The sequence below is a fragment of the Entelurus aequoreus genome, linkage group LG17, assembly GCF_033978785.1.
Source record: "Entelurus aequoreus isolate RoL-2023_Sb linkage group LG17, RoL_Eaeq_v1.1, whole genome shotgun sequence".
Classification (NCBI taxonomy): Eukaryota; Metazoa; Chordata; class Actinopteri; order Syngnathiformes; family Syngnathidae; genus Entelurus; species Entelurus aequoreus.
The window spans coordinates 1,465,900-1,489,757 of NC_084747.1; the positions used below are offsets into that span (position 1 = coordinate 1,465,900).

General features: G+C 41.1%; 2 protein-coding genes across 3 annotated transcripts in view; both read right to left on the bottom strand.

Moving 5' to 3' along the window:
• LOC133632132 (BMP-2-inducible protein kinase-like) overlaps positions 1-8,079 on the bottom strand; it is an 82,149-nt gene extending 74,070 nt beyond the window's left edge. The window contains exon 1 of the mRNA XM_062024373.1: positions 7,443-8,079. Within this exon, the coding sequence (XP_061880357.1) occupies positions 7,443-7,581 (139 nt within the window). The 5' untranslated portion in view covers positions 7,582-8,079. The remainder of the gene's footprint in view (positions 1-7,442) is intronic.
• Positions 8,080-11,305: 3,226 nt separating this feature from the next.
• Positions 11,306-23,858, bottom strand: LOC133631823 (decapping and exoribonuclease protein-like). 2 transcript variants are annotated; one of them, XM_062023984.1, is made up of 7 exons: positions 23,711-23,858; positions 23,355-23,645; positions 17,675-17,901; positions 16,583-16,799; positions 12,344-12,479; positions 12,176-12,270; positions 11,306-12,112 (listed from the first exon to the last, which is right to left on the bottom strand). In XM_062023984.1, the coding sequence occupies exons 2-7, from the start codon at positions 23,639-23,641 to the stop codon at positions 12,004-12,006; spliced, it is 1,071 nt and encodes a 356-aa protein (XP_061879968.1). In that variant the 5' UTR covers positions 23,642-23,645; positions 23,711-23,858; the 3' UTR covers positions 11,306-12,003. The 2 variants fall into 2 exon arrangements, with proteins under 2 accessions (XP_061879968.1, XP_061879967.1); XM_062023983.1 differs by having other exon boundaries at positions 11,308-12,112; positions 12,176-12,273.

The window sequence follows — 23,858 nt, forward strand, 5'->3', positions numbered from 1 at the left end:
AGGGAGGGGCAGAGACAGAGAGAGAGAGAGAGAGAGAGTTATGATAAACACGCATGCGTCGCCAGGCTCTGCTTTTTATCCATAGATTTATCCGATTTTATTTTTATTATCTATAGCAGGGGTGTCAAAAGTGTCATTTGCGGCCCACAGCTAATGTTTTAAAGGCCCACGGCACATTCTAAAAATACTATTAAAATAAACAAAAACATAACAAAAATGAAATTAAAAAGCTTAAAGGTTAAATGTCATTTAGAAAAAGTTGCAATGTTGACTAATAAAACAAAGCTGTTTTTTTTCTTCTTTCAAACGGTCATTGCTCAAAACATAATATTGAATCAAAATCAATGTTGTTATGAATTATTGACCTATCCAAGGTTCCGATTACTTCACATCAAATATTACACTAAGACAAATATTTTTGGTGGAAGATTTTGCAAATTTGGTAAATAAATAACCCAAAAATGTATATTTTCTTGTTATCTTACTGTACCAAAAATGAACCGAACCGTGACCTCTAAACCGAGGTACGTACCGAACCGAAATTTTAGTGTACCGTTACACCCCTAGGTGCGGCTAATATACCTATAGTCCGGAAAATATGGTAGTTTACTAAAGTCATGTAATAATATTGTCATTGGAGAGCAGACATTTGTAGGTGTCTCCCTTGGGCTGCTTCTCCACCGTGGAACTATTTTGTTATTTACGTTGCACACGGACGTCTTTGAGTGACGGGCTGGAGGTCAGAGTTGTGTCTGTGCAGCGGAGGTCATGCTCGCTCATCCAGTTTGCGACACATCAACACATCAAGGGCACCTTCTCAATATTTTCATGGATAAAAGCCTTGGACTTTCGCAGCCGGCTATTGCTGCACGATTAGTAATTAACAGAAAGTATGGGAATGTGTGAGCTGCTGCCAGCTTTTCTGTACTTATATAATAATCTACACTCCATTGTAACTGTATTTCAAACAGTATTTAATTAAAGTTTTTTTTCTTTTTTAGAAGGCATGTTAGGTGTTAAGATTGTGATGTTTTGGGAGGAAAAGTAATCGATTCATTCATTTCAATGGAAGGGGATGCTTTAAGTCGAGCTTCTTTTCCTGTTAGATCAAAAAACTACATTTTCCAATTTTAACCGCGATTCTTATTTGTAGTAGATCAGGCCCTAAATTGCCTGTGACATTTACTAAATCGTCTTGGTTGTCTATTTCCTGTCTGCTGATGCAGGAAAAAAGCTTGGATGGCACAGAGAGAAAGGTACAAAGAAGAGAGAAAACGAGAGGCCTCCATAAATGTGAAAAGAATCAATTTATTTTATTTTTCTCTCTCAATTTCATCAGTTTCATAAACATTTCACGAAAAAAAAAAAAAAAAGTGTCCCGGGAAATCAGGATCTCAATACTGAGGTTTACTTGTATGACTGTTTTTTTCGTTGTTTTTTTTAAAGGTGATGAATTCAATTCTGTACTAGCACAGCACGCACATGTCGTTAGCTAGCTAGCTGTTTGATTTAGCAACATTCAGCTAGCACATTGAAGTGTGCAACAAATGACTTCCTGCTAGTGAATGTTTGTGTCCAATGAAAGAGACTTTTATTAAGAGAGCAAAATCAGCACGTGGAACCAATGACAAGACGTGAGTGTGTGCTGGGGACACGTCCAGCAAGTCACATGACCCCTGCAACATTTCATTGGTTTTTTTAACGCACATTTGATCACTTCTTCTTTTTCTTGTTGTTGTTGCAGAAGACAGGAACTTCAAATAATAGCACTGCTTACTGTTGCTAGGCAGATTTAGCTGGCAGCAGCACACACTTTTATGGGAAACAGCGGCGGTTGCCGGGTAAACTACGGCCAGGTGGCCTAACCAGTCCTGTCACATGACAGGCCACTGACAGGAAGTGAGCGGGAACAGGTTTACCGTGTGACACAGCGGCGTGTTTACGAGATGACGCGGACATTTTCAATGCGACGTGTTGAAGCATAAACAAAGACTCAACATGCTTTGTTTTAATCAATCCATTGATTAAAAGGCCATTCTAAAAAAAAAAATAATTCTAGCCTGATTTAGCCATTCCTTTACCACTTTTGAGGTGTGTTTGGGGTCATTGTCCTGTTGGAACACCCAACTGCGCCCAAGACCCAACCTCTGGGCTGATGACTTTAGCGCAGGGGTCACCAACGCGGTGCCCGCGGGCACCAGGTAGCCCGTAAGGACCAGATGAGTAGCCCGCTGGCCTGTTCTAAAAATAGCTCAAATAGCAGCACTTACCAGTGAGCTGCCTCTATTTTTTAAATTTTATTTATTTACTAGCAAGCTGGTCTCGCTTTGCTCGACATTTTTAATTCTAAGAGAGACAAAACTCAAATAGAATTTGAAAATCCAAGAAAATATTTTAAAGACTTGGTCTTCACTTGTTTAAATAAATTCATTATTTTTTTACTTTGCTTCTTATAACTTTCAGAAAGACAATTTTAGAGAAAAAATACAACCTTAAAAATGATTTTAGGATTTTTAAACACATATACCTTTTTACCTTTTAAATTCCTTCCTCTTCTTTCCTGACAATTTAAATCAATGTTCAAGTAAATTTATTTTTTTTGTTGTAAAGAATAATAAATACATTTTAATTTAATTCTTCATTTAAGCTTCTGTTTTTTCGACGAAGAATATTTGTGAAATATTTCTTCAAACTTATTATGGTTAAAATTCAAAAAAATTATTCTGGAAAATCTAGAAAATCTGTAGAATCAAATTTAAATCTTATTTCAAAATCTTTTGAATTTCTTTTAAAATTTTTGTTCTGGAAAATATAGAAGAAATAATGATTTGTCTTTGTTAGAAATATAGCTTGGTCCAATTTGTTATATATATTCTAACAAAGTGCAGATTGGATTTTAACCTATTTAACACATGTCATCAAAATTCTAAAATTAATCTTAATCAGGAAAAATTACTAATGATGTTCCATAAATTATTTTTTCAAAAAGATTCAAATTAGCTAGTTTTTCTCTTCTTTTTTTCGGTTGAATTTTGAATTTTAAAGAGTCGAAATTGAAGATAAACTATGTTTCAAAATGTAATTGTCATTTTTTTTCGTGTTTTCTCCTCTTTTAAACCGTTCAATTAAGTGTAAATATCATTAATTATTAATAATAACATAGAGTTAAAGGTAAATTGAGCAAATTGGCTATTTCTGGCAATTTATTTAAGTGTGTATCAAACTGGTAGCCCTTCGCATTAATCACTACCCAAGAAGTAGCTCTCGGTTTTAAAAAGGTTGGTGACCCCTGCTGTAGCTTGTCCTGAACAATTTGGAGGTAATCCTCCTTTTTCATTGTCCCATTTAAAGCAGCAGTTCCATTGGCAGCAAATCAGGCCCAGAGCATAATACTACCACCACCATGCTTGACGGTAGGAATGGTGTTCCTGGGGTTAAAGGCCTCACCTTTTCTCCTCCAAACATATTGCTGGGTATTGTGGCCAAACAGCTCCATTTTTGTTTCCTCTGACATCACATGGACAAAGATAAAACCTTCTGGAGGAAAGTTCTGTGGTCAGATGAAAGAAGAATGGAGCTGTTTGGCCACAATAGCCAGCAATATGTTTGGAGGCCCGCAGCTCATTTTTTAACATTGGAATAAAAGAGCAAACATGTCAAATGTAACGAGAAAATGTTACATTATTGACAGTAATAACACAAAGCTGTAATGTAGGCAGTTTTTTTCCCTTAAAACTGTCATTAATCAAAAACAATACAAACTTATAATCGATGGATACATCTGAAGTTGATCTGGAGGTTTGACCGTTAAAAATAGGTCATATATTAAAATAAATAATTTTTATACACTTTTATGAGTGGGGGCTTTTGGATACAGAGATTTTTAATGTGAATTTTTTTTTTTTTTAACTGGCATTGCTCAAAAAATTATAATAAATCGGAAGCAATTTAAGGCTGCAATTACTTCAAATGAAATATTCCGTTTTGAAAATTGTTTTTGGAAAAATATTGCGTATTTTGTGTTCTTGCCATAAAAACGGGGGAAAAAGTCATTAAAAAAAAAAAACGTTATGCCAATGGATAAGTCTTAAGATGTATAGATATTTAAGTTTTGAGATTAAAAACATAAATATATGATTTTATTTTTTAACAATTTTAGGACTGTGACACATTTGGGTCCCTGGGACATTCCCCAAAACTAACGGTTGCAATATATATTGTTTTGAAAATGACAAATATCAAAATGGCCCCTGCATTCGTTTCATTTTTCAGTGGAAAAAGTTTGGACACCCCTGACTCGGTGACTGACATTTGCATCATACCGTGATTTATTGACCACAGTGGTGTGGTCATTACTCAAAAGTAATTCAAACTTATAATTAGAGATGTCCGATAATATCGGCCTGCCGATATTATCGGCCGATATATGCGTTAAAATGTAATATCGGAAATTATCGGTATCGTTTTTTTAATTATCGGTATCGTTTTTTTTTGTTTTTTTAAATTAAATCCACATAAAAAACACAAGATACACTTACAATTAGTGCACCAACCCAAAAAACCTCCCTCCCCCATTTACACTCATTCACACAAAAGGGTTGTTTCTTTCTGTTATTAATATTCTGCTTCCTACATTATATATCAATATATATCAATACAGTCTGCAAGGGATACAGTCCGTAAGCACACATGATTGTGCGTGCTGCTGCTCCACTAATAGTACTAACCTTTAAGAGTTAATTTTACTAATTTTCATTCATTACTAGTTTTTATGTAACTGTTTTTATATTGTTTTACTTTCTTTTTTATTCAAGAAAATGTTTTTAATTTATTTATCTTATTTTACTAATTTTTTTTAAAAAGTACCTTATCTTCACCATACCTGGTTGTCCAAATTAGGCATAATAATGTGTTAATTCCACGACTGTATATATCGGTTGATATCGGTATCGGTTGATATCGGTATCGGTAATTAAAGAGTTGGACAATATCGGAATATCGGATATCGGCAAAAAGCCATTATCGGACATCCCTACTTATAATCGATGGATACATCTGAAGTTGATCTGGAGGTTTGAGCGTTAAATATAGGTCAATATGTTTGGAGGTGAAAAGGTGAGGCCTTTAATCCCAGGAACACTATCCCTACCGTCAAGCATGGTGGTTGTAGTATTATGCTCTGGGCCTGATTTGCTGCTTTTAATGGCACAATGAAAAAGGAGGATTACCTCGAAATCTTTCAGGACAAGCTAAAATCATCAGCCCGGAGGTTGGGTCTTGTTGGGTGTTCCAACAGGACAATGACCCCAAACACACCTCAAAAGTGGTAAAGGGATGGCTAAATCAGGCTAGAATGAAGGTTTTAGAATGGCCTTCCCAAAGTCCTGACTTAAAGGTGTGGACAATGCTGAAGAAACAAGTCCATGTCAGAAAAGCAACACATTTAGCTGAACTGCAGCAATTTAGTGGTCAAGTGGTCAAGCAGAAGCTTGTGGATGGCTACCAAAAGCGCCTTATTGCAGGTCAACTTGCCAAGGAAGCAAATATTAACATTGCTGTATGTATACTTTTGACTTTTGCTCACATTTTCAGTAGAGCCATAATAAATTCATAAAAGAAGCAAACTTCATGAATGTTGTTTGTAAGCAACAAGTATGTGCTCCAATCACTACATCACAACAACAACAACAAGTATGTGCTCCAATCACTACATCACAACAACATAAGAGTTGTAGAAATGATTGGAAACTCAAGACAGCCATGACATGATGTTCTTTACACATGTATGTACACTTATGACCACCACTGCATGTCATGAAGTCAGAGAGTGTGTACAAGTCATGAAGTCAGAGAGTGTGTACAAGTCATGAAGTCAGAGAGTGTGTACAAGTCATGAAGTCAGAGAGTGTGTAGAAGTGAAGTCAGAGAGTGTGTACAAGTCATGAAGTCAGAGAGTGTGTACAAGTCATGAAGTCAGAGTGTGTACAAGTCATGAAGTCAGAGAGTGTGTACAAGTCATGAAGTCAGAGAGTGTGTACAAGTGAAGTCAGAGAGTGTGTAGAAGTGAAGTCAGAGAGTGTGTAGAAGTGAAGTCAGAGAGTGTGTACAAGTCATGAAGTCAGAGAGTGTGTACAAGTCATGAAGTCAGAGTGTGTACAAGTCATGAAGTCAGAGAGTGTGTACAAGTGAAGTCAGAGAGTGTGTACAAGTGAAGTCAGAGAGTGTGTACAAGTCATGAAGTCAGAGAGTGTGTACAAGTCATGAAGTCAGAGAGTGTGTAGAAGTGAAGTCAGAGAGTGTGTACAAGTCATGAAGTCAGAGAGTGTGTACAAGTCATGAAGTCAGAGAGTGTGTACAAGTCATGAAGTCAGAGTGTGTACAAGTCATGAAGTCAGAGAGTGTGTACAAGTGAAGTCAGAGAGTGTGTACAAGTCATGAAGTCAGAGAGTGTGTACAAGTCATGAAGTCAGAGAGTGTGTACAAGTCATGAAGTCAGAGAGTGTGTACAAGTGAAGCCAGAGAGTGTGTACAAGTGAAGTAAGAGAGTGTGTACAAGTGAAGTCAGAGAGTGTGTAGAAGTGAAGTCAGAGAGTGTGTAGAAGTGAAGTCAGAGAGTGTGTACAAGTCATGAAGTCAGAGAGTGTGTACAAGTCATGAAGTCAGAGAGTGTGTACAAGTCATGAAGTCAGAGAGTGTGTACAAGTCATGAAGTCAGAGAGTGTGTAGAAGTGAAGTCAGAGAGTGTGTACAAGTCATGAAGTCAGAGAGTGTGTACAAGTCATGAAGTCAGAGTGTGTACAAGTCATGAAGTCAGAGAGTGTGTACAAGTGAAGTCAGAGAGTGTGTACAAGTGAAGTCAGAGAGTGTGTACAAGTCATGAAGTCAGAGAGTGTGTACAAGTCATGAAGTCAGAGAGTGTGTAGAAGTGAAGTCAGAGAGTGTGTACAAGTCATGAAGTCAGAGAGTGTGTACAAGTCATGAAGTCAGAGAGTGTGTACAAGTCATGAAGTCAGAGTGTGTACAAGTCATGAAGTCAGAGAGTGTGTACAAGTGAAGTCAGAGAGTGTGTACAAGTCATGAAGTCAGAGAGTGTGTACAAGTCATGAAGTCAGAGAGTGTGTACAAGTCATGAAGTCAGAGAGTGTGTACAAGTGAAGCCAGAGAGTGTGTACAAGTGAAGTAAGAGAGTGTGTACAAGTGAAGTCAGAGAGTGTGTAGAAGTGAAGTCAGAGAGTGTGTAGAAGTGAAGTCAGAGAGTGTGTACAAGTCATGAAGTCAGAGAGTGTGTACAAGTCATGAAGTCAGAGAGTGTGTACAAGTCATGAAGTCAGAGAGTGTGTACAAGTCATGAAGTCAGAGAGTGTGTAGAAGTGAAGTCAGAGAGTGTGTACAAGTGAAGTCAGAGAGTGTTTGGAAGGGTGTGTCCATGCTGGCTAACTCACCCTCAGCTACGAGCTCCTCCACGGTCACTTGATAGCGGCCCACGGCGAACACTTTCCCCAAGTAGCTGCTGAGGCCGCAGCCGCCAGAGCCGCCGAGTCCCGCACTCTCACTCTTTGGCATCCGGGAGAACTTCTTCATCTTTTCTCCTTTTGTTCACCCCCAAAACAAGTGGAACACTTTCAGCGTCTTCCTATCTTGTCTCCCCCCGCATGGAGCCTCCGGCGAGGACCACACGCCCCCCCCAGGACGCGGCTCAGGTCGTGCGGGCGACAGCGTCCACCTTGGCGGGGACACAACCACCACAAGCAGGCGGCTGGTTAGCTGCTTTGACACATCGGGCTCGGGCGGGGGGTGGACTAATGAGTTGCCGCAGTTCGGACAGTAAAAAAGGCCGAAAAAGCAGGTCAAAGTGCCGCCGAGTCGACCTCCGAAGTGGCCGCGGAGTGCTCGGCTTCCACGCGCGCGCAAGCTCGGCTCAAGCTAGCAGGCTAACTAGCGAGCTAACAGGCTACTTCCGCCGCGAGGAGGCAGGTGAAGCAGTCAGGGCGGCGTAAGAGGGCTCCTCCTCGGGTTGGGCCTCAGCACTCGTCCGCCGCGTCTCCGCCTCGCTTCCCTTCTGCCATCTTGGCTCAACTTGGCAACGATGGAGTCTACGTAATGAGGGGGGGCGGCAACTTTCTCAGCCAATCATGACCTGGTCACGCCCCTCCACCTTATCTGGTCACGCCCCCTTTAGTGGTGTTTTGCTATGGATAACTCAAACTAATCCAAAAAAAGTACATTTGACAAACAATTAGTGTAACATTTACACACGTCATCAATAACGTACGGAGCCCCCAAAGGGACATGGGGGAATATTTTTTTGTATGATTTTTTTTTTTTTTTTAGACATGTATCTCATGCGCACGAGAAAGTTTTTCGAGAAACTTTTTATAAAGTTATAAAAAAATAAAAAATACTTTTTTTATATTTTATAATATAACAAGATAGTTTCTCGTGCGCACGAGATACATGTCTAATTTTTTTTTTTTTAAAACAATTATACAATTTTATTTATTTTTTTAATTATAAAACATTTTTCCCCCCATGTCCCTTTAGGGGCTCCGTAATAACGCAATCGTTAGCATTTCTATTAGCATGATAACTGTTAGCAAATTTGTTATACACTTTAGCATGGAATATTTTGTTACTTGACGAATGATGCCTGTTAGCATGCTACCGTTAGTATGCTAACTATTTTTTTAAGCTAATTTTATAGGCGTACACCTCAGTCATATTTTGATACTTAATGCTAATGTTAGCATGCTAGCTTCTTTTTTTAGCTGATTTAACAGTTTGTTTTGATATTCCATTAACCCTTGTGTGGTGTTCGGGTCTGTGGGACGCGTTTTCGATTTTTATTAATGTTAGCATAGTACTGTTAGCATGCTAGCTTTTGTTTTCGCTCATTTTGCTCATATTTTTTGTTGTTTTACACTTTCTGGCCAGTGTGGTAACTGTTAGCATGCTAGTTTTTTGCTTATTTAGCAGGCATATACTTCAGCATCAAATACTTTACTTGTTGAATGATACCTGCAAGCATGCTAATGTTAGTATGCTATTTATAATAATAATAATAATAATAATAGCTTTTATTTGTAAAAAGCACTTTACATTGAGCAAACAACCTCAAAGTGCTACAGTGTATTAATAAAAAGATAATAAAAAAATAAAAATAAAAAAAACTAGAACAGCCTAATAGCTAGAACTAGTTTGCATATATTGGAAAAAAAAGGCTTTTTTAAAAAGAAGGGGTTTTAAGCCTTTTTTAAAAGCATCCACAGTCTGTGGTGCCCTCAGGTGGTCAGGGAGAGCGTTCCACAGACTGGGAGCGGCGGAGAAGAAAGCCCGGTCTCCCATCTATTTTATTTTTTGAGCTAATTTTGTAAGTAGACACCTCAGTCTGTTGCCTATAAATGTCTGTTCTTGATCATCCTGTGCACACTTAAAACGTATTTTCATCTTGTGAAGGCGATGTTTTAGCTGGAAATTGCACAAAAAGTGGAAAAAACACTAAGACTATGAAAGATAATGAAAGAAATCAAAACATAATGTTTCCATAAGTTTTTGTCCAAAATGAAATGGTTACTAAAATAAAAACAGCGGGTGTTTTTGGTGTGGGTCCCTGTCACGTCTTTTAAAGCCATTTGGCTACTTTCCTGTGTCATTTCCAGTAAAGAAAAAGAAAACTGCTTGAGCGCAATCTATACATCTATAATTATGGATATTGTGTATATCCATCCATCCATTTTCTACGGCTTGCCCCTCTCGGGGTAACGGGGGAGGCTGGAACCTATCCCAGCTGCACTCGGGCGAAAGGCAGGGTACATACCCGCATGTGAAGTGAAGTGAAGTGAATTACATTTATATAGCGCTTTTTCTCAAGTGACTCAAAGCGCTTTACATTGTGAAACCCAATATCTAAGTTACATTTAAACCAGTGTGGGTGGCACTGGGAGCAGGTGGGTAAAGTGTCTTGCCCAAGGACACAACGGCAGTGACTAGGATGGCGGAAGCGGGGATCGAACCTGCAACCCTCAAGTTGCTGGCACGGCCGCTCTACCAACCGAGCTATACCGTATGTGTACGTATGTATTTATAAACTTACATATGTATACATACACATGTATATTAGGGCTGCAACAACTAATCGATTAAATCGATTAAAATCGATTATAAAAATAGTTGCCGATTAATTTAGTCATCGATTCGTTGGATCTATGCTATGCGCAGAAGCTTTTTTTTTTTTTTTTAAATAAACCTTTATTTATAAACGGCAACATGTACAAACAGCTGAGAAACAATAATCAAAATAAGTATGGTGCCAGTATGCTGTTTTTTTCAATAAAATACTGGAAAGGATAGAAATGTAGTCTGTCTCTTTTATCCGATTATTAATCGAAGTAATAATCGACAGATTAATCGATTATCAAATTAATTGTTAGTTGCAGCCCTAATGTATATATGTGTGTGTTTATATACATGTATCTATTCTATATATGTATATAGAAGCAAGTGTTTACATAAACATGTATATATATTTACATATAGATCGAGTCAAGGTGGGGGGGGGGGGGTTTTCTGGACCGAAAATGACACAGGAAGGTAGCAAAGATGTGTTGGGGGCCCAAATGAAAGATATTTGCCATTTCTATTTTAATAATCCTCTGCAGTAGACATTGTTTTTTGGTCTGGTTTTTTTATCCATCCCATCCATCCATTTTCTACCGCTTGTCTCTTTTTTTGGGGTCGCGGGGGGTGCTGGAGCCTATCTCAGCTGCATTCGGGCGGAAGGCGGGGTACACCCTGGACAAGTCGCCACCTCATCACAGGGCCAACACAGATAGACAGATAACATTCACACTCACATTCACACACTAGGGACCATTTAGTGTGGCCAATCAACCTATCCGTGCATGTCTTTGGAGGTGGGAGGGGCCTATCCCCAGGTGCATGTCTTTGGAGGTGGGAGGGGCCTATCCCCAGGTGCATGTCTTTGGAGGTGGGAGGGGCCTAACCCCAGGTGCATGTCGTTGGCGGTGTCTTTGTGTGTTTGTTTTTTTGTTTTATTAATATCAGGGGGCAATAAAATGTGTCTTTAACGATTCCGATTCGGAGCTCACCTTTTAACTCGGGCAGACAGAAACAAGACAACTATAGAATTTGTCAGAGATTTTTAATTGTTCCAACTGGTATACAAGAGGAAAACTTTGCAGAGAGCGATCGTAACCAACACTTACATGTAGCACACATGAATCCATTGAACATGCTAAGAGACTGGTATAGATAATAATAATAATAATAATAATAATAATAATAATAGATTTTATTTGTATAAAGCACTTTATATTGAGTAAACAATCTCAAAGTGAAATATATATGAAATATGACTTACTTCACCAATTATTATTATTAAAATGATTACTATTATTTATTTACTTATTTTTATTGTGATTACTTATGGAGTTTATTGTGAATAAATTGTGAACAGGAAGTGAACAAAAAGTTTTAGCAACTGTTATGTAAAGAAAAGGGGTAGGATTAAATAAGCTGTGCTTCTTCCTACTCCTTTTCGAACATGTTGAAAAGAGAAACTGGAAATTGTGATGTATCATGTTGTATGCTTGCATGTTCCAAATAAACTCAAACTCAACTCAACTCAACTCTAAGTGCTACAGTGTATTAACAATAAATAAATAAAATAAAATAGAGACAAAATATAATAAAATAAATAAATAAAAATAAACAGTAGAACAGCCAAATAGTTATAGCTAGTATGCAAATATCTAAAAAAAAAAAAAAGGCTTTTTTTAAAAAAGGCGCTTTTAAGCCTTTTTTAAAAGCATCCACGGTCTGTGGTGCCCTCAGGTGGTCAGGGAGAGCGTTGCACAGACTGGGAGCGGCGGAGCGGAAAGCTCGGAGTAAAATGAGATGAGTAAAATGTGCTTATAGTGCCACGTTGTTTAGATTAGTTGTAATTATTTATTGCTAAGCGTAAATTTGTACCGATGGTGTGCATTTTTAATCCATTTTCTCCACGTACCAGTCCGGCAGGAAGGAATAAGATGAGTTCCTGTGAACAGAGTAGGTCACATCGGAGCTCTCTTCCCTGGAGAACAGATATACCACGCTGCAATAGAGAGAATACCTGTTAGCAGGCTAAAGTTCTATCTTTTTAAACAAAAGGTCTCACCAGGGATCGTCTTCGGTCGCCACCTTCTTGACAAAAGACAGGAATTTGCTGCAGAAGTTCATGCAGACGTTTGGCTTCCAGAAGTTTCCCTCACACTGCTGAAAAGATACAAATAAAGTTACTCTTTGTTTGCCATTGCAATAACATCTAACAACAACAACAGTCTACCTCAGCAATCCTAGGAATATCGCTGACTTCAAAAGTCTCCACAGACTCAACAATTTTGTCTTCATTTTGGAAGCCTGCGACGATGCGAGGGACTCCGAGGACGTAGGTCTGTGCCCACCACTTGTAGAGCTTATACCTGACAAGAAAGAAAATGAGTCAGAGAACAAAGCGAAATAAGATCTACTAGGCTGCGTCCACATTATTGGTTTGGTACTCTGTTATGGACCAAACATTTTCAAAGATTGCTTTTGGTGCAAATGACTTATCACTCATACTAGTATTTTTTATTATTGGACCAAATGATAATTTTTTGTCTGGGAGATGGCGCCGCTGTAGTGGCTGCTGTCCGCAGGAGCTCAGGACTCTTGTCTTTCCCCCTTTGTGTTGGTGATGTTTCCCTCTTGTTTCTTCTGTGTTTCTTGGATCGGCCCTCTCCAGGACTGTGCAACAAGGGCTGACACTTTAGTGGCTTCTGCCCAGCTTTTTGGTGCTTTTTTTGGGAACTTTAGGATGCGCCTCGGGGGAAGCCGTGGCTTTGTTTGCGCCAGAGACAGGCTGCTGGCTCGCTGCCGCGCTGGAGTCGGCGTGTAGAAACCGGAAGAGATGCGCAGGAGGAGACAGGGCTGTGGCGCTAGTAGCGTTGGGCGTCGGGATAGACAAGCTTCACGGAACCCTGGCTGAGTGGGCATGTATCTCTGCCACGCTGGAGTCGGCGTGTAGAAACCGGAAGAGATGCGCAGGAGGAGACAGGGCTGTGGCGCTAGTAGCGTTGGGCGTCGGGATAGACAAGCTTCACGGAACCCTGGCTGAGTGGGCATGTATCTCTGCCACGCTGGAGTCGGCGTGTAGAAACCGGAAGAGATGCGCAGGAGGAGATAGGGCTGTGGCGCTAGTAGCGTTGGGCGTCGGGATAGACGAGCTTCACGGAACCCTGGCTGAGTTGGCGTCTATCGGACACTTCTGTCTTTTTGGATGGATTCTCGCTAATCCGCGTGGACTGGACATTGGCCAAGAGCTTGTGGTGGGCAGCCTCGGCTTCCTTGGTTGCTTTGTTGATGTTGACGATCTGTCACACCACATCTTATGTTTCCTTAGATTGTGTTTATTTCCTGTGGAGCGCTCCTATTTCTGGTTCCTTTTCCTGCATGACTCTTCCCCTCACCGGCCGCTGATTGGCAGCCTGGCCACACCGGGTAGTGGTTGTCAATCAGCTGGCTTCTATAAATGCCTGCACGGCCCTTTCATCTGGGCTCGAGGATTGTTTCTGTTACTGTTAGCTGCATGAATGCTCATCCTGTGTTGAATATAATTGTAGTGGTTTCCCTTTGGTGGATTCTCCTGATCACAACAGACCTTCACGGGAGCCCGGGAGTCCGGTTTTAACAATGCTTTTATTGTTGTGCACACGCTCCAGGACAGTACTCTGTTCGGCAACTTCCGGTCTTTTCCTGCTGAGTGGACACGCCAGGACAGCACTCGGCTCTGCGACTTTTCAGTCTCGTCCGGGTTGGCGTACCTTCCGTCTGTCTCTCTCGCGCGCGGCGTGGTCTCGGGCGTGTGTGGAGCGTCTGGCTCCAACTCCAACTCGTGTGTCATGGCCCCGGCCGCTGCTGATGAGCATGACAAGTGATTGGATGATTAGCCCCAGCTGGGCAATCCAATCACCTGCCAGCTGTGCTTCGAGACCGGTCCTTACACACCCCATTCCGCAGCAGGCGCGCAGACCACGCCCCCCTCCACAATAATTATATACTTGTCTTACCTGCACGTCATCCTCCTGTCTCCTGCTTCTTGGGGTCAGGACTACCGCAGCCATGCGAGTACGTGACAGAATCTTCTGTCTGTGAATCAGCTCCATGACGCCGACATGGAGCTGATGTTTTGGACCGTACATGTCTTGGAGGACATTAAGGCCAGGTTTGTGCGGTTCCAACTCACGGCAAGCTCGCTCCTTCTCCCTCTGCCGCCGCCTCCCGCGCTGCGCCCAGCACAGCCACCGCCTTCCGCTCTTCCAGTGGGACTTCCAACACCTCTTCCTGCCTAGTTTCAAGTGGGTCTGCCGACACAACCATCTGGCTTGTCTCAAGTGAGTCTACCGACGACGCCACGTCCAGCTCGTACCCCAGCCCGGCCTCTTCCTGCTAGTCCAGTGATGTCTCCTCTGGAGCCCACCGCGCTGTCCTATTGGGACTCTGCACGGGACTTCCATGCATCCATCCATCTTCTTCCGCTTATCCGAGGTCGGGTCGCGGGGGCAGCAGCCTAAGCAGGGAAACACAGACTTTCCTCTCCCCAGCCACTTCGTCCAGCTCTTCCCGGGGGATCCCGAGGCGTTCCCAGGCCAGCCGGGAGACATAGTCTTCCCAACGTGTCCTGGGTCTTCCCCGTGGCCACCGGTTGGACGTGCCCTAAACACCTCCCTAGGGAGGCATTCGGGTCGCATCCTGACCAGATGCCCGAACCACCTCATCTGGCTCCTCTCCATGTGGAGGAGCAGCGGCTTTACTTTAAGTTCCTCCCGGATGACAGAGCTTCTCACCCTATCTCTAAGGGAGAGCCCCGCCACCCGGCGGGGGAAACTAATTTCGGCCGCTTGTACCCGTGATCTTGTCCTTTCGGTCATAACGCAAAGCTCATGACCATAGGTGAGGATGGGAACGTAGATGGACCGGTAAATTGAGAGCTTTGCCTTACGGCTCAGCTCCTCTTCACCACAACGGATCGATACAGCGTCCGCATTACTGAAGACGCCGCACCGATCCGCCTGTCGATCTCACCATCCACTCTTCCCTCACTCGTGAACAAGACTCTGAGGTACTTGAACTCCTCCACTTGGGGCAGGGTCTCCTCCCCAACCCGGAGATGGCACTCCACCCTTTTCCGGGCGAGAACCATGGACTCGGACTTGGAGGTGCTGATTCTCATCCCGGTCGCTTCACACTCGGCTGCGAACCGATCCAGTGAGAGCTGAAGATCCTGGCCAGATGAAGCCATCAGGACCACATCATCTGCAAAAAGCAGAGACCTAATTCTGCAGCCACCAAAACCGGATCCCCTCAACGCCTTGACTGCACCTAGAAATTCTGTCCATGAAAGTTCTGAACAGAATGGGTGACAAAGGGCAGCCTTGGCGGAGTCCAACCCTCACTGGAAACGTGTCCAACTTACTGCCGGCAATGCGGACCAAGCTCTGACACTGATCGTACAGGGAGCGAACCGCCACAATCAGACAGTCCGATACCCCATACTCTCTGAGCACTCCCCACAGGACTTCCCGAGGGACACGGTCGAATTCCTTCTCCAAGTCCACAAAGCACATGTAGACTGGTTGGGCAAACTCCCATGCACCCTCAAGGACCCTGCCGAGAGTATAGAGCTGGTCCACAGTTCCACAACCAGGACGAAAACCGCACTGTTCCTCCTGAATCCGAGGTTTGACTATCCGGCGTAGCCTGCTCTCCAGTACACCTGAATAAACCTTACCGGGAAGTGTGATCCCACGATAGTTGGAACACACCCTACGGTTCCCCTTCTTAAAGAGAGGAACCACCACCCCGGTCTGCCAATCCAGAGGTACCGCTCCCGATGTCCACGCGATGCTGAAGAGTCTTGTCAACCAAGACAGCCCCACAGCATCCAGAGCCTTAAGGAACTCCGGGCGGTCTTCATCCACCCCCGGGGCCTTGCCACAGAGGAGCTTTTTAACTACCTCAACAACCTCAGCCCCAGAAATAGGAGAGCCCACCACAGATTCCCCAGGCACAGCTTCCTCATAGGAAGACGTGTTGGTGGGATTGAGGAGGTCTTCGAAGTATTCCCTCCACCGATCCACAACATCCGCAGTCGAGGTCAGCAGAACACCATCCCCACCATACACGGTGTTGACAGTGCACTGCTTTCCCTTCCTGAGGCGGCGGATGGTGGTCCAGAATCGCTTCGAAGCCGTCCAGAAGTCGTTTTCCATGGCACGGGACGTGTCGTTGTCAAATTAACCTCCATAAATGCTGGCTGGAAAATTGCAACATTACCTAAAGGCAGTCCGCAGCGAGTATGCCCGTTTTCCCCCCAAGTGTTTGAGCCACTACCGAGTCTGCAACCAGACGTAACGCCATGTGGAACAAAGGTATGGAAATATGGTACCGTTTGACTTTACGTGAATCGTTCCCTTTACTAACAACGGAATTCAGTCAGTCCCTTTAAACGTACCAAATTCGGTACCCATTCCTAAGCAATGCCAACCTGGGGAAATTGTAACGCTGCTGGCCGGTGTGCACTCCTGCTGTCTTCAGCTCAACGTAGCAGGCTGGAGGATCCGGGGCATTAGGATCTTTATCTCGGCAATCCACATGACCGGAGAACAGGAGACTGTGATCTTCGAGACGGGTTTGGACCACGATGTAGAAACCCTCGATAGCGTTGACCACGCCACTTGGATCCGGTAAACCATCAATGGTATCTTCAGGGACAAATAGTATATCAATTGTAACAGAACAAAACCAGAGTACAAAACAATGAAATAGACCAGGGGTCCCCAAACTATGGCCCGCCAGCGCCCACAATCCGGCCAGCGGGACGTCCCAAGTTTAAAATAAATACAGGGTTTCTTCTATATGTATTTAATCGTGGCGTGGCGCCACGGCTAAATTGAAGATGCCACACCTTAAAAGTTAGAATTTTTGTATTTATTTATGTGCGAACAAATATATTTTGTATGAATGGATGTATAACGTGTATTACCTAGTGATGCGCAGAAAATGTGGCCACTGAAAAACTTTGATCAACCATGAGCAAGACGCACGCCAGTGTCTGGAGCCTCCGCGGTAAGACGAGGCGCCGCCCGCGCACCCGCGTTCCCGCACTTTTGCTATGGTGGTTGGCGGCTTGGGCGATGGGGCGGCGTCTTTCCAGCAGCGGGACGCGCACAGGCCCGCTTTGCATTCCAGCCCGACCCACGCAGCCTTAAGAGCAAATCCTTGTCCGGAAGTTATGGCTCTGACTTGTCAACTTCTCTTACCCGCATTTTTTTAACATGTGATGCCAGATGTACAACAGTGGCGATTGCTAAAGACTGTAAGGGAAGTTTAGCTTACCCTAAAATATAAAAAATAGTGGTCAGATATATTCTTTTGTGTTTGCATTTCATTGAATAAATGTGTTAGGATGTGTCTAACTTTTGTTTACAATCAGCTAGATTTACTTTACAAAAGATAATTGTGGGATATTTTTCTTGTTGCCCCACTTATGTTTGATTCTATTAAAGGTTTGGATATATTTTGAGAAAAAGAAGCCGGAGAGGTAAATTGTGGGGACCCCTGAAATAGACCCTCCTACCTGAACACATGTACTGGACAAACTTGTGGCCCAAGTATAAGCCCATTTCATGACTCTCAATGAGATGGGCTTCACTTTGGCGAGCAGCTTCTGTTTCTCCATCACTGATGTAAAGCGTTCCTCTGAACTTGGTGACGGCCAGCGACCAGATTGACAAGTTGTTATATGGTGTTGTCAACAAGCGTGCCAAGCGGCCACGGTCTGTCACAAAGTCCAAATCCAAAGCTCTGAGGAGAGAGAAAAAGGTCAAATGCATGAAATGTATCATGTAACTCACAGGTGTCCAAACTTTTTCCACACTAAATAGAATCAATGCATGCGCGGGCCATTTTGATATTTTACATTTTAAAACCAATACAATATATCATTTTTTTTAAACCTTTAGGGCTCCCCTCAAGTTTGGTACCAGAGACCGGCAAGGGTCTCACTCAGAAAAATAAAGAAGTCATATATTACTATTTTCTTTTATTCAATGCTTAAAGGCCTACTGAAAGCCACCACTAGCGACCACGCAGTCTGATAGTTTATATATCAATGATGAAATCTTAACATTGCAACACATGCCAATACGGCCGGGTTAACTTATAAAGTGACATTTTAAATTTCCCGGGAAATATCCGGCTGAAACGTCGCGGTATGATGACGTATGCGCGTGACGAAGTCCGAGTAACGGAAGTTATGGTACCCCGTAGAATCCTACACAAAAAGCTCTGTTTTCATTTCATAATTCCACAGTATTCTGGACATCTTTTGCAATTTGTTTAATGAACAATGAAGGCTGCAAAGAAGACAGTTGTAGGTGGGATCGGTGTATTAGCAGCGGACTACAGCAACACAACCAGGAGGACTTTGTTGGAGAGCAGACGCGCTAGCCGCCGACTTCACCTTGACTTCCTACGCCTCCGGGCCGCCAAACGCATCGGGTGAAGTCCTTCGTCCTTCTGCCGATCGCTGGAACGCAGGTGAGCACGGGTGTTGATGAGCAGATGAGGGCTGGCTGGCGTAGGTGGAGAGCTAATGTTTTTAGCATAGCTCTGTGCGGTCCGGTTGCTAAGTTGCTAAGTTAGCTTCAATGGTGTCGTTAGCACAGCATTGTTAACCTTCGCCAGCCTGGAAAGCATTAACCGTGTATTTACATGTCCACGGTTTAATAGTATTGTTGATTTTCTATCTATCCTTCCAGTCAGGGCTTTATTTCTTTTGTTTCTATATGCAGTTAAAGCACGATGCTATCACGTTAGCTCGTAGCTAAAGCGTTTCGCCGATGTATTGTCGTGGAGATAAAAGGCACTGTATGTCCATTTGGCGTTCTCGACTCTCATTTTCAAGAGGATATAGTATCCCAGGTGGCTTAAAATACAAATCCGTGATCCACAATAGAAAAAGGAGAGAGTGTGGAATCCAATGAGCCAGCTTGTACCTAAGTTACGGTCAGAGAGAAAAAAGATACGTCCATCACTGCCTCTCAAGTCCTTCACTGTAACGTTCCTCATCCACGAATCTTTCATCCTCGCTCAAATTAATGGGGTAATCGTCACTTTCTCGGTCCGAATCTCTCTCGCTCCATTGTAAACAACGGGGAATTGTGAGGAATACTAGCTCCTGTGACGTCACGCTACTTCCGCTACAGGCAAGGCTTTTTTTTATCAGCGAGCAAAAGTTGCCAACTTTATCGTCGATGTTCTCTACTAAATCCTTTCAGCAAAAATATGGCAATATCGCGAAATGATCAAGTATGACACATAGAATGGATCTGCTATTCCCGTTTAAATAAAAAAAATCATTTCAGTAGGCCTTTAAATCTCTCTCGATCAACTTCAGTTCCATCTGTCAAAAGAAAGGTGGATTTTTTATTTTTTAAATATTGTATGCCTTTTTTTGTCAAAACTTGTTCCATGGCATCAACACAAAATTTGCAACATTTCACCCAACCCTCCGAAAAATGTCCAAGTGAAATATTTGATGTGAGAAATAAGTCATAACTTTCAATGCGTAAGTCTCTACACCAGGGGTCACCAACGCGGTGCCCGCGGGCACCAGGTCGCCCGTAAGGACCAGATGAGTAGCCCGCTGGCCTGTTCTAAAAATAGCTCAAATAGCAGCACTTACCAGTGAGCTGCCTCTATTTTTTAAATTTTATTTATTTACTACCCGACATTTTTTATTCTAACAGAGACAAAACTCAAATAGAATTTGAAAATCCAAGAAAATATTTTAAAGACTTGGTCTTCACTTGTTTAAATAAATTCTTCTTTTTTTTTTACTTTGCTTCTTATAACTTTCAGAAATACAATTTTAGAGAAAAAATACAACCTTAAAAATGATTTTAGGATTTTTAAACACATATACCTTTTTACCTTTTAAATTCCTTCCTCTTCTTTCCTGACAATTTAAATCAATGTTCAAGTAAAAAAAAATTTTTTATTGTAAAGAATAATAAATACATTTTAATTTAATTCCTCATTTTAGTTTCTAATTTCTTGACGAAGAATATTTGTGAAATATTTTTTCAAACTTATTATGATTCAAATTCAAAAAAAATATTCTGGCAAATCTAGAAAATCTGTAGAATCAAATTTAAATCTTATTTCAAAGTCTTTTGAATTTCTTTTAAAATTTTTGTCATGGAAAATGTAGAAGAAATAATGATTTGTCTTTGTTAGAAATATAGCTTGGTCCAATTTGTTATATATTCTAACAAAGTGCAGATTGGATTTTAACCTATTTAAAACATGTCATCAAAATTCTAAAATTAATCTTAATCAGGAAAAATTACTAATGATGTTCCATAAATTATTTTTTTTATTTTTTCAAAAAGATTCGAATGAGCTAGTTTTTCTCTTCTTTTTTTCGGTTGAATTTTGAATTTTAAAGAGTCGAAATTGAAGATAAACTATGTTTCAAAATTTAATTGTCATTTTTTTCGTGTTTTCTCCTCTTGTAAACCGTTGAATTAAGTGTAAATATCATTAATTATTAATAATAACATAGAGTTAAAGGTAAATTGAGCAAATTGGCTATTTCTGGCAATTGATTGAAGTGTGTATCAAACTGGTAGCCCTTCGCATTAATCACTACCCAAGAAGTAGCTCTTGCTTTCAAAAAGGTTGCTGACCCCGGCTCTAGATCAACTTCAGATCTAGCCATCGATTATTTGTTTTTATTTTTCATGTTTTTTGTTGTTTGTTTATGACATTTTTGTCAAAGGAAACTTAGTTTTTTTATATGGCAAACACAAAATATACAATATTTTCCCCCACAAAATATTTCAAAGTGGAATTTTTGATGAGTATTTGGAGCCTCGAATAGGTCCATAGTTCATAACATTGATTTAGATCTAGACAGAGGTGGGTAGTAACGCGCTACATTTACTCCGTTACATCTACTTGAGTAACTTTTGGGATAAATTGTACTTCTAAGAGTAGTTTTAATGCAACATACTTTTACTTTTACTTGAGTATATTTATAGAGAAGAAATGCTACTTTCACTCCGCTCCATTTATCTACATTCAGCTCGCTACTCGCTACTGATTTTTAGCGATCTGTTAATGCACGCTTTGTTTGTTTTGCTTTGTCAGACAGACCTTCAAAGTAGGATCTATGCATGCCTGCGTTTCACCAATCAAATGCAGTCACTGGTGACGTTTGACTCCGTTTCACCAATCAAACAGAGCCAGGCGGTCACGTGACCGCCGCTGAAACAACAACAAGCTTAAGCTTACATGAACTCAACATCAAATTTGAGGAAGCACATGGCGGTAAGTAACATTAGTAGATATTTTGGCTGTCACCGTAGGCCAGGGGTCAGCAACCTTTTTAAAACCGAGAGCTACTTCTTGGGTAGTGATTAATGCGAAGGGCTACCAGTTTGATACACACTTCAATAAATTGCCAGAAATAGCCAATTTGCTCAATTTACCTTTAACTCTGTGTTATTATTAATAATTAATGATATTTACACTTAATTGAACGGTTTAAAAGAGGAGAAAACACGAAAAAAATGACAATTAAATTTTGAAACATAGTTTATCTTCAATTTCGACTCTTTAAAATTCAAAATTCAACCGAAAAAAAGAAGAGAAAAAGTAGCTAATTTGAATCTTTTTGAAAAAATAATTTATGGAACATCATTAGTAATTTTTCCTGATTAAGATTAATTTTAGAATTTTGATGACATGTTTTAAATAGGTTAAAATCCAATCTACACTTTGTTAGAATATATAACAAATTGGACCAAGCTATATTTCTAACAAAGACAAATCGTTATTTCTTCTAGATTTTCCAGAACAAAAATTTTAAAAGAAATTCAAAAGACTTTGAAATAAGATTTAAATTTGATTCTACAGATTTTCCAGAATAATTTTTTTGAATTTTAATCATAATAAGTTTGAAGAAATATTTCACAAATATTCTTCGTCGAAAAAACAGAAGCTTAAATGAAGAATTAAATTAAAATGTATTTATTATTCTTTACAATAAAAAAAATAAATGTACTTGAACATTGATTTAAATTGTCAGGAAAGAAGAGGAAGGAATTTAAAAGGTAAAAAGGTATATATCTTTAAAAATCCTAAAATCATTTTTAAGGTTGTATTTTTTCTCTAAAATTGTCTTTCTGAAAGTTATAAGAAGCAAAGTAAAAAAATTAATGAATTTATTTAAACAAGTGAAGACCAAGTCTTTAAAATATTTTCTTGGATTTTCAAATTCTATTTGAGTTTTGTCTCTCTTAGAATTAAAAATGTCGGGCAAAGCGAGACCAGCTTGCTAGTAAATAAATACAATTTAAAAAATAGAGGCAGCTCACTGGTAAGTGCTGCTATTTGAGCTATTTTTAGAACAGGCCAGCGGGCTACTCATCTGGTCCTTACGGGCGACCTGGTGCCCGCGGGCACCACGTTGGTGACCCCTGCCGTAGGCTGATGTTAGCTTCCCTGCTATGAATCACTGTCCAACGTACATCGTGTGGGGACATTTATTAACGCACTGCAGACTCACAGACACACACACACACGCACACACACTCACGCATGCATACAAACACCTATCAGTTTATGGTTTGCGTAAAGGCTAACTTGTTATTTTCCTTCGTAATCTCTGCCTACTGAGCCTCAATTTGCCTTCATTTTTTTATGTTAATGTATTATTATTTAATATATATTATTGTTTTAGTTGCTTAAGAGATATTCCTGGCTCTGAATTTGCTCATTGCTATTTTTTATGTTTTTGTGCATTATTTGTTGCCGTCATCATTAAAGGAACAGGTTACTCATCAGTTACTCAGTACTTGAGTAGTTTTTCACAACATACTTTTGACTTTTACTCAAGTAAATATTTGGGTGACTACTCCTTACTTTTACTTGAGTAATAAATCTCTAAAGTAATAGTACTCTTACTTGAGTACAATTTCTGGCTACTCTACCCACCTCTGGATGTAGATTTGCGAAAGGACAGTTTTAGATTAAACACACACACTGCATGGCAAATTTGTGCTAATAGAGTCAACATCTCTTGTTACATTTACTTATATGCTTTTTTAGTTCACTTTTTTTTAAACAAGTATATTCAGAATGTGTCACGGGCGGAGAAAACATTAGGTGCGGATCCCAAATGGCCCCCACCTGCCACACTTTGGACACCCCTGATCTAAGGAAACTATAGGTGAGTGTAGTATTCTCACGATGAAGACGATGCCTTCTGTTTGAGGTGTGACTTGTTGGTCAAGATCCATCGGAGGATGGGGTAAAGACTTGTCCTCACACTCTCATCTCTCTTCACATAGCGGTCCGGGTAGCCGTCCATCAGATCAAATTGCGGGTCTTGGTGAGGTTCCACATAGTATCTCATCCGACTCCTGTCATGGATGACTCTCTGCTCTGAGTCGATGGAAAACGAACCCACCTCAACTCGTGGTTGGAATTGAGGGGCTTCATTGACATAATTGTTGAACTGGGTACTCAAAGACATTGTTCTAAAAAAGGAGACAAGTTCAAACAATTGAGGTAAAAGTAGCATAAAAAGCCCTCCAAAACTCACCCAACCGGCTGAAGTGTCCAGAGAGGTGAAGTGAGGTCAATGTGCTGGTGGCCTAGTGATTGTGTCCTGTCTCTGCCCGCTGTTGATATGCCTTATCTTCATTGAGGTGCTGGTTCATCCTTGGCTGCTAGCAAGCTGAAAGACAGGA